Source organism: Micropterus dolomieu, linkage group LG10 (assembly GCF_021292245.1).
Source record: "Micropterus dolomieu isolate WLL.071019.BEF.003 ecotype Adirondacks linkage group LG10, ASM2129224v1, whole genome shotgun sequence".
Taxonomy (NCBI): Eukaryota; Metazoa; Chordata; class Actinopteri; order Centrarchiformes; family Centrarchidae; genus Micropterus; species Micropterus dolomieu.
Window position 1 is genome coordinate 11,901,083 of NC_060159.1, and position 10,880 is coordinate 11,911,962.

The following is a 10,880-nucleotide window of genomic DNA, read 5'->3' on the forward strand; positions in this document are numbered from 1 at the left end:
TGAAATATCACAACCATGATTCAGCAGGTCACGCCGAGTCTGATGGTGGATTGGTGCTGAGGGGGGAGACTTTCCACTTAGCTGCAAAATCCCACTAAAACTAAGAGTTGCAGTTGGACAGGAACCCGTAAAGCTCTATTACAAGACACATGGAGGTGTAGAGAGCCAAAATAAACCAGCTCCCCTTCTCCTCCTTGCTTTCTCCTCACTCATCTCTCTCTCTGCACCTGGATTCTCTGTGAATACTGCCAGCTGACAGAAACCTGGGGGAGAGTAGAGAGAGTAAGGAAAGAAAGAAAGACGCATTTGATGTATTTTAATAAAAAGTGTAGCTTAGTAGAAATAAAGGAGAGAGAGTGAAAGAAAGGGCAAGACAGGACATATCAGTAACTGAAGGACGAGGAGAGGGAAAAAGGACAGAAAATCTGAGATGCGTGAGAAGAGAGGAATGAGCAGGCAATGATGAGTCACCTACCATCCCAGGGCAATAATGTAACTGTTATCACTAGCCCTCCATAGACTTGACCCAACTTATTAAAAAAAAAAAAATTCTCATTAAGTCAGGGTATCAGCTGCTTTCCCATTTCTTGTTTCCCACATCTCCAGTTATTTAATTATCCAGGATAAGGGCAGCATTTTTTAATTTGACTGAATGTTTTAATTTGAATGTAGGCCTTTAATTAAGAGCACAAATTAGTTTCCAAAGACACAGAGAGCTTAACAAGAACAGTCTGACATTTTGACTTATTGTCTTTCTTGCAGAGAGTTAGATGAGAAGATTGATACCACTCTCATGTCTGTACAATAAATATGAAGCTAGTCTGCCAAGAGACTTTTAGCTTTGGTTAGACAGGAAATAGGGGGAAATGGCTAGCCTGGTTCTGTCTGGTGTAACAGAATTCACCAATCAGCACCTCTAAAGATCACTAATAAATGTGTGATAACTTATTTGTTTAGTCCATACAAAAACTACATTAAAAAAAGGACAGGAATATTTCTTGGCAAGGGCCAGTAACTTCCTGGAGTCATATCTTCACTGCTAGCTAGCTGGGTTCTCAGATAACTCTTAGCTTTAGCTTCATATTTACAGTAGACATGAGTGGCATCAATATTCTCTGCGAGAATGCGAATGAGGCCATTTCCTAAGATTTAGAACTATTAATTTAACATCAGACTGCAAAAAGAGGAATAAACTGTTATTGCAAGTACTGCTTAGATGGATTTAGCTTTGAGTTACTATTAATCATGACGCAATCTGAGTGACTAAAATCTTATTAAAATTCGCACAAAGTTCTTGATGTTGTTTATAGGCATCATAACAATAATTAAGCTATGATGGATGCCTTGCATGAGTAATCATTTCACCAAGCTGCATGTGGTGTTTTGAAATTTACTTTAGTTTTCACACACCCACACACCCCTTTGTCTGCCAGAGGTAAAGATCACCAAGTACTGATGGCAATGTGTGTGTTACAGATCATGAAAGTTGTATACAAGCATCTTGGCAGCAGTATATACAGTGAATTTAGAGGACAAGTCAGCCTTGCATGGGAAAAGGGATGCTTTGTTGAGAACCGGCCAGAGAAAACCCTGCTTGGGCCCAAAGGAACAGCTGGGGAAAAATACTGAGTCACAAACGGCCCACACAAAATACAGGCTCCCACAGTAGTCCTGATCCTTTGGTTGGACTGTTTTATTTTTTTCTCCTTTTTTTACTGTGGTGTAGATAGAGTTCAACACAAAAAAGGTTATGAGTTGACCCAGACGGTTTCCCACACAGCCGGAGCACGGAACAAAAATGATGCAGCTTCCTCAGCCTCTGAGGGCATAACCAGCAGTGTTACGCCAGTAAAAAGCCCCTCTTCTCAGCCACACGCACAGGGGAAGACCCCCCCGGACCTTGTGGCTCACCAAAAATATTAAAGTGTCAGTTCCAGTCATGCCATAAATTAATGAAAAGAAAGTGCAAAAGGTTGGAGAGAGTGTAAAGAGGAGGAGAACAAACATGCAGTGATGATGTAGCCAGATATTATTAGACACATCAGTGAAAGAACAGCCTTATTGAGAATTATTTGCGCAGTGGCCAATTCCAGTCACAGAGGCTGTTAGGTCAAGGTGAACTTTATTATCCCACAAAAAAGAAAGCAGCTTTGGGTTATTGGGGAAATTCATGTGATCATACATGTCCGATTTAACACAGGTGTACATGCAGTACATTCATAGGAGTACATTTTGCTACACTTCTGTATTTTTTACTTAAGGTAATAGTTCAACATTTTGGGAAATACATTTGCTTTCTTGCTGAGTTAGATAAGATCAATACTACTCATCTGTACAATAAATATGAAGCTGGAGCCTGCAGCTAGTTAGCTTAGCATAAAGACTAGGCAGTAAACAGCTAGGCTCTGTTCAAAACAGAAGGCAGCTGCCTTGCTGCTGTAATAGACAGGTGTCACAGGTTTGTAGAACACTTAGCAGGTTACGTTCAAGAATGGTTATTAAACAAACACAATGTGAGTACACTTACTTCAGAGTTCCAAAATAAAGTGATCCACAAGAAGATCCAAAATCCACAAAACGCAGGGAAACCGGATGACAAGACAAGACAACACTAGGGAGGCTACACACCACAAAACACTGCAATAACCAGACAGAGACTGAACAGAAACAGCAAACATTTAACACCATGGACTAACGAGCAGGCGGGAGAAACACAGGTGAGAGGAATCAGTACTAATGAGACAGAGAGACAAGAGACAGCAGCTGAAAACAGACAGACAGGCAGGCAGAGGGATTACTCGAGGGTTACCATAAACACTCACAGAGAACTAAACTCAACAGAACAGATGACAGGACTATATTGCAGATACAAAACCAACCTTAGAGTCAAAAACCAAAACCCAAAAACAGAAACAAGAATCAAAATACAGCACACAGAGAACTGAGGACAGGATCGTGACAACAGGTGCCTCAGAAGGCATTACTTTTAAGTGATGGCATCTCTATGTACATTGGTTTCAAACAGCCTTTTAGTGCAGGCATTTATAGCAACTTGTGACGTCAGCACACCGTTTTGCGTCTCTTCTGGCTGTCACTCACTAGCCTTAGTGTTAGCTAGTTAGCTATTGAAAAGGTAAATGGTTAACAGACACCTCAGAAATCATGCTAAACAAACTTGGTTTGTTGCAGTTACGTGCTAATATGATAGTTCAGTGTTTAGTTCTCGCTCACTTTTCAAAAATCAAAGCGAAAAATCTAAAAACTTTTAAAAACCTAAATTTCGCCATCCACTGTCCTTGAGCAACCACAGGCGCACAGATTTATGGGTAATAGGCAGCATTGAGTCAGCATCAACGCTGCCTTTAAAACTGACCGTTAGGGGGGCAGTTTGAATGTATCTTACGAGGAAACGAATATTGGATTGAACAGCACTCGATCCGTTTTGAACAGCACTGTCCTGTTAGACACCTTCTGAGATAGCATTTTTACCTGTTTCGTGCACAGCCCCAGCCTGGCTCTGTCCAAAGGTAAAAACATCTGCCTACCAGCACCTGTAGATGGACTGTTGCTCCTCAACAGAGCAAACACAGACTTTTGCAGGTTTGCTGTCTTATGCGTCACTGAAACCTTAGTGAGTAAACTCCATGTCAGTATTCCAACTTCTCCGAGCAGACCAAGTAACTGAGGCATTTAGTGAAAATGGCATCTGTTTATACATGAAGGTTGGTCTAACCTACAGATGTCACAGCTTTAAGGAAATCACATTGTCAGTGCAGAGCTTTTAGTTTGAGTATTTTTACAGTGTGGTATTGCTACTTTTACTTAAAGGAGCTCATTGTCTATGTGCTGACACATTAAAGAACATTTTATTGATTTTTTTTGGTATCTTAAAGAAAGCTATGCTTTGGGTAACATATTATAAAAGAAATAGCTACAGTTGACAAATTCATGTCTGTTTAATCAAATTTTATTTTTTAAGGAAAAGGCATTTTCCACATGGGGTTAGACTAATCTAGCATTTTACTACTTCAACCAAAAATTATAAAAATCTTTCACTCTAAGCAATTAGATAACTTATCTTAAGGCTCCCCTTAATGTAAATATACATATATATATATATATACACTGAACACAATAAAAAAAAAATGTACAGCTTATTTTAACTGACAAAATATTAGATCAAATTAGGTCAGAATGGCTTTTATCAAATAATAATAATAAAAAAAAGTGATGAAACAGAAGACATTTTTAGTTCAGTGACACAAGCGGCAGCAAGAAGAAATGTTGAGAAAAGAAAATTGTGAAATTTTTTTTTGTCAGAATTGCTATGGGGTGCGTCTTACCCCATGTTACCCTATGCTTATCCATATTTTATGACTTGTCTACAATGTTACAATGTTGGATGTTCATGTTAAACATGGCCAAAGCTTCAAATAATGAGGTAAAAGTATTTAAAAGAAATCCCTGTCAGCCAAAACCTCAGATTTCCTCCTGTTCTGAACACTCTGTTTTGAACTGCTTTTTCTACTAATGGCTCAGTTCTACAGACTGAGCTGATATTCCATATATGGTCATTTGTCACAACTATGCTCAGTCTGGCTGTACTGCTCAGCAGCAACAACAGTCTAGTAACATGACAGAAGACAGTGGGCTTAAAAGAAGAATGTGGAAGAAGAATGAGAAGGGGGGCTTAAAGAGACAGGAGCATCTACAGCTTGTTTCAGACAGAGGGTGATAAGAAGACCTACATGAAGAGCCAGTATAAGATAGAAAATTTATTTTTTGAACTTTGAATCATGCAAAGCTGCCTTACAGGAGTCACAGAACAACAATATAGGACTGGAAAAGCAGTATAATAGGTCTCCTTTAAGTAAAGTGTCTGAATACTTGAGCTAAGGCAAGATAATGCATCATGTAATTTATTTATATATGATTAAAATGACATGTTACCATGTGTCAACAGTTTATTATATATAAAATATGTACAATGCACAAAAAGCATGCAGTGTAAGAGCTACAATAGTCTGTCTAGATTTCAGTGGTTCTAGACAAAAGATGAATGAATGAGTTTGCACATCTGCTTATATTATCAGTCCCTCTTTATCATTCCTCTTGTGTGTCTCTATGTCTGTCTGTTGCTAAACATGGAAGACAAATGATCATTCTTCTCACTGGATGCACTCCAACACAAGCATTTATTTAATATTTTCATTAACTGTTGTTTCCTGTGATCTTCCCCATAAAAGCTAAGATGCTTAGATATATATGACATTATAAATGGAATAATGGCATAATTTGACAGGGCAGGATAATGCTTTTGAACAATCTTACCACACACACACACGCATCACATCAACATATATTTATGGAGATATAAGGTAAAATACTGTATGCAAGTTCACTAAAACAGTATGTGGTCAAATTTCAATGCATAGGAAACAAGAAATCTCTTTTGTAAACCTCTATTTTTACATCTCTGGCCGAGGAACAGTGTTAACCTCAAGATTAATAATTTTAACACAAATCAACCACACCCTCGAACTGTGTGTCCACAGGGGAGATGAGATATTTTAACCAAAAACACCTTTTTCAAATTTCCATAAGAACAAAAAGTTATTTATTTCTCTAAGCATTACCATTGTTGAGGTTCTGCACTGTCCTATCTGGTGGCTTCTCATTGATCATACTATGTCAATGATTAGACATCCTAGAACGGTGAGCTTCTGCATTAACTTTATTTAATGACACAGTTATTTAATTTAAGTATAAGAGTGTTCAGCTTTTTGGCGCACAGTGCACATGTTTCTAGAAGCAAAAGCATAAAGGAGTGGATTCAGGCAGCTATACACAAATACTAGTGCTCCAGTGATGTTCCAGCTGTTTATACAAAACTTTAACAGGCCCTGGTTGTTGAGTGAAAAAGCTGCCACACCAAGAATATTCATGATATGATTTGGCATCCATAGGACAAAAAAGGTCACAACAATACTTGTGACCAGACGGGTCATCTGTGGGTTGTTGAAGAAAGCTGACTGGTTCACTTTTCTGTGGAGGCGAATGTATGAAAATGCTACGACAGAAGATGAAACAAATCCCAGCAGGGACTGAATCAGCAGCACAGCTACATTCCGGGTTTGGGAAAAGTAGTAGATTTGCAGTGTGTCCAGTCCTGGTCTGTGGTCACCTGTCGAACCACTAAAGCAGGGATGGACAGGATCATCGACACCAGCCAGAGCAGAGCCAGCAGCCTCTTCCTCCCGACCTGATGTGAGCACTTCTGCAGGTACACCACCTGTAGGTAGCGCTGGACACTCAGCACCGTCACAGTCAGCAGGCTACCATAAAGGCTGCAGTACACTAGATACGCTAGGAGCTTACAGGCCATCAGGCCGAGGGTCCAGCTGTACAGATAAGTGTAAATCCACACTGGCAGGGTGAGCAGGCAGAGCAGGTCTGAAATGGCCAAATTCAGCATCAAGCTCTGGCTCACACTGGACAGGTGCTGCCAGTTTGGTTTGAGGATGATCACAGCGATGTTTCCGGGAACTCCCAGCAGGAAGCAGAGGGACAGCATCACAACAGGGACCAGACCTCTGGAGTCCCAGGAGTTGGGAGGTGGATATCCAGGAGAAGAGGAGGTGTTAAAAGTGACCACAGTGGAGTTGAGTTGTTCCATGCTGCAAACCTGCTGGCAGAGAAGCTGAACGTTGTTGACTGAGCAAGTATTCATGGTAACTGTGTGGTCAGTCAGAGGAAGATGTTTTGATGCTTTCAAAAGAGGAACAACAAAAAAAGAAATAATGACGTGTTCCATTGCGGCTGCATAGATTTGCAAGACTACATTATCAGATGCATTTTCTCATGTTCTGTTTCCTGCACAGGAAACAGTTTTTCACAACACCTCCATAGAAGTAAAAATAAACAATCTATAAATGTTGAGCACTACTCATATTTGCTCAAATTAAAATTAAATACATGATGCACACACATGCTTTCACCCTAAATGTAGTATATATATTTTCAATATAATGTTCATCATATTTGTCACATGAGAGTGACACTTGGAGGCGTATAAAATTTCAGTTCCATGTCGATATTTTGACTTTTTAATAAATTTTCAACAAACCTCTATTTTTACATCTTTGGCTGAAGACCAATTTTAACCTCAATAGTCATCATTAAACCCAAAATTATCTACAGCTCTCTGTGACAAATGAGAGAACCACACCCTCAAACTGTGTGTCCACTGAAGAGATGAGATGTTTTGACCAAAAATACCTTTTTTAATTTTCACAAAAAATGTGTTTTTTTCTAAGCATTTTTTATTGTTTAGGTTCTGCACTCTCTACTATAGGTCATACTATGTCAATGTTTAGACTTCCTGGAACGGTGAACTCGCGGTTCAGTTTTGTTGGCGTACAGTGCACATGTTTCTAGAAGCAAAAGCATAAAGGAGTGGATTAAGGCAGCTATTCACAAATACCAGCGCTCTAACAATGTCCCAGCTGTTTGTACAAAACATCAACAGGCCCTTGTTGTTGAGTGAAAAAGCTGCCACACCAAACACATTTATGACAAGATGTGGCATCCATAGGACAAAAAAGGTCACAATTATACTTGCGACTAGCCGGGTCGTCTGTGGGTTGTTGAAGAAAGCTGCCTGGTTCATTTTTTTTTGGAGACGGATGTATGAAAACGCAACAACAGAAAATGAAACAACTTCCTGCAGGGACTCTGTCAGCAGCACGGCTACATGCTGGGCCTGGGAAGAATAGTCAGATTTGCACTGTGTCCAGTCCTGGTCTTCGATCACGTGTCGAACCACTAAAGCAGGGATGGACAGGATCATCGACACCAGCCAGAGCAGAGCCAGCAGCCTCTTCCTCCCGACCTGATGTGAGCACTTCTGCAGGTACACCACCTGTAGGTAGCGCTGGACACTCAGCACCGTCACAGTCAGCAGGCTACCATAAAGGCTGCAGTACACTAGATACGCTAGGAGCTTACAGGCCACCTGGCCGAGGGTCCAGCTGTACAGATAAGTGTAAATCCACACTGGCAGGGTGAGCAGGCAGAGCAGGTCTGAAATGGCCAAATTCAGCATCAAACTCTGGCTCACACTGGACAGGTGCTGCCAGTTTGGTTTGAGGATAATCACAGCGATGTTTCCGGGAACTCCCAGCAGGAAGCAGAGGGACAGCATCACAGCAGGGACCAGACCTCTGGAGTCCCAGGAGTTGGGAGGTGGATATCCAGGAGAAGATAAGATGTTAGAAGTAACCACAGTGGAGTTGAGTTGTTCCATGCTACAAACCTACTGGCAGAGAAGCTGAACGTTGTTGACTGAGCAAGTGATGATGGCAACTGTATTTTCTCATATTCTGTTTCCTGCACAGGAAACAGTTATTCACTGCAACACCTCCACAGAAGTAAAAAAAAGGGTGATATAACTTGATCACTACACTACTAGATATACTGCCACAGTGAACTGACAAATCTTTATCAGGCAGTCCATGCGCAGTTTTTGAACTGTCAGTGCTGGACTCTGGGGTGGGACTCTGTTTTACATCTATTATGCTTGGTGCTCAAATGCTGTCAAGATGGAACCTGTATCCCAAATGTCTGACTTTTTATGTAAGGATGATGACCACATTATCATGTTGTTATTGCTGTTTAAACTTAAATTCACTTGAAATCAGTAGGGGAGGCCTGCAGAAAAAGGTCTGTCTCTCTCTCTCTCTCTCTCTCTCTCTCTCTCTCTCACTCTCACTCAAACTGCTACACTGGAAAAGGAATTAGCTCTGACAGTTATATTGACAAGCAAGCATGCTAAGACAACCAATTATGATTTGACCCCCTCTCCCTTTCAGCATTCTGGACAGTGTTGTTCCTTTAAACAGTTCCTAAGGACTTCACAATTTCACAGCACAAATGTGGAGCTTACAGTAGGGTAATTACATGGCACAATATTTGCCAAAAAGCATATACTTGCCGGCATATAGTGCTCTTTATAATCTCAGAGATTGACCGAGTTTTTATCCCTAAATTGCTATGTATATAAATAAATGTTGTTTCATTTTATTTTAAATGTTAACTTGAATATATATATAATTATTTGTTTAGTTCAGTGTGAGACTTGTGGTCTCTAAAATTTTGACATTATGCTATTTTTGCCATTCATTTCTATTTTTCTGTATCATGGATCATGCTTAAAAGAAGGAGCTTTCTGGGTTTATCTAGCCGAAGAGAGTGATCACCTACAGTCCACAGTGCACCGGTCAATTCCTTGCACCGTCCACTCCAGCGCCCTGCTCCCTCTCTGGTAGACCTATAGGTTGTGTTACTAGTCCGGTGCGCTGCGATGGTCGATGATCAGATACAGAAAACTAAAAAACAGACAGCAACTGCCACAGGGCACTGGGCCAGGTTAGGCTACCTGAATAATTGTTTATACTCTGCTGGTCTAGTACTCGGTTGTTAGTCTTCAGTGATGTTGCGTTATGAACATTTGGCCAAGCATTAAGAAGTATATAGGCCTATTTGATACTATGCAAATGTCTTCAGGTTACCTGCAAAGTCCACTGAGTCAATTTTCAAAATAAAATACCGTGTGCAGACTCCCGATTGTAAAACAACAATAAACCATTTAACTACGTAGCCTACATGATCATAGTGGAATCACAAAGAGCAAGCACTGATTACCAAATCAAGAAAATCTAAACATGGCAGCAAAATCAGGCAGGCAACATGCTCTGATTCTGAAATGCTCCCTGTGGATATGCAGCCTGCATACGACGGAACGAAACAGGGTCACAGAGAGCTGTGAAGAAGGTAATAGAAGCACAAAAGTGACAAATAAACAACAAGCCAATTCTAAGATGCTTCAAGTGAACGTTGACGCTGGGTTGAGGACGTAACAAAACCGTGGCGCAGCCTGAGTCAGTGGACTTCTGGAGTAAGACTGTGGAGAAAAAAAAGACAGTGACTTGACAACAGCATTGAAATGTCACACCTGTGGCTTTTCACCTCACACAGACATCGTTCTGCCTCTGTAACTACCAACATTCCCGGCTCAGAGGCGGATCACATCGGACCCCCCTTCCGGCTCCCATTCAGCGCAGCGAGCCAGCATATGGGCGTAATTATCCCGGATAAGGCAGTGGGAAAGCGCCTTGTGTATCATGGCTGGCTGCAGACATCTGACGTCCAGCACCATACTGCATTTAGAGGTCGAGCACAATTAGACAATGAACAGCACCTGTGACAATTTGCTCTCCCTGGCTCTGCTCACCTGAGCCACCTCCCCATACTGCAGCTGAATGCAGACCATGCCCACCTCCAGAGTGGTATTGCTACTTTTGCTTTAAGGTTCAGTGTGTAAAATTTCTGAGGGTCTTTTGACAGAAATGCAATATGAGATCCATAACTATGTTTTCAGCGGTTTGTAAAGATGTTACATAATGAATCGTTATGTTTTTATTACCTTAGATTTAGCCATTTCTATCTACATAACCGTGGGTCCCCCCTTCCATGGATGTCGGAGCGCGTTGCGTCACTATGTTCTTCTACTGGTAGAATTCAGGCAGAGTAGATGCCTATCACTATGTTGAATACGTATGTTAGAACAAGAAGAAGTAGTAAAAATATACAGCAGGGGTTGGCAAATAAGTTTTGCAGCAGAGCAATTTTTTCAACCATTAGATGGTGGGTGAGAATATAGGGCAAAATATTACATGTTATTACTATGGTGTTTGGTTAGCTCAGTTGGTAAAGGGCAGGACTGTCACATTCACATTGTGTGCTCAATCATACCTTTAGCCATTTTTTTCTCTCTCTTCAACTAACGAATTCTGCAGCGACTGTTTCTCAGGCTCACATTA

General features: G+C 40.9%; 1 protein-coding gene across 6 annotated transcripts; it reads right to left on the minus strand.

Annotated features, from left to right (window-relative positions):
* Positions 1-5,999: 5,999 nt before the first annotated feature.
* Positions 6,000-10,171, minus strand: LOC123977908 (type-1B angiotensin II receptor-like). 6 transcript variants are annotated; one of them, XM_046060971.1, is made up of 2 exons: positions 10,027-10,171; positions 6,000-6,685 (listed from the first exon to the last, which is right to left on the minus strand). In XM_046060971.1, exons 1-2 carry the CDS (start codon positions 10,063-10,065, stop codon positions 6,122-6,124), a joined length of 603 nt encoding a protein of 200 aa, XP_045916927.1. In that variant the 5' UTR covers positions 10,066-10,171; the 3' UTR covers positions 6,000-6,121. The 6 variants fall into 6 exon arrangements, 5 of the variants coding, with proteins under 5 accessions (XP_045916927.1, XP_045916923.1, XP_045916926.1 ...); XM_046060967.1 differs by lacking the exon at positions 6,000-6,685 and adding an exon at positions 6,766-8,314; XM_046060970.1 differs by lacking the exon at positions 6,000-6,685 and adding an exon at positions 6,766-8,222 and having other exon boundaries at positions 10,013-10,171.
* Positions 10,172-10,880: the final 709 nt, after the last annotated feature.

Excerpts from the sequence above, each read along its gene's own strand:
- LOC123977908 (XM_046060967.1), bottom strand. The coding sequence starts at position 10,065 with ATGTTGGTAGTTACAGAGGCAGAACGATGTCTGTGTGAG. Across the intron at positions 8,315-10,026 it reads CAGAACGATGTCTGTGTGAG|GTTTGTAGCATGGAACAACT; the intron begins GTGAAAAGCCAC and ends CTCTGCCAGTAG.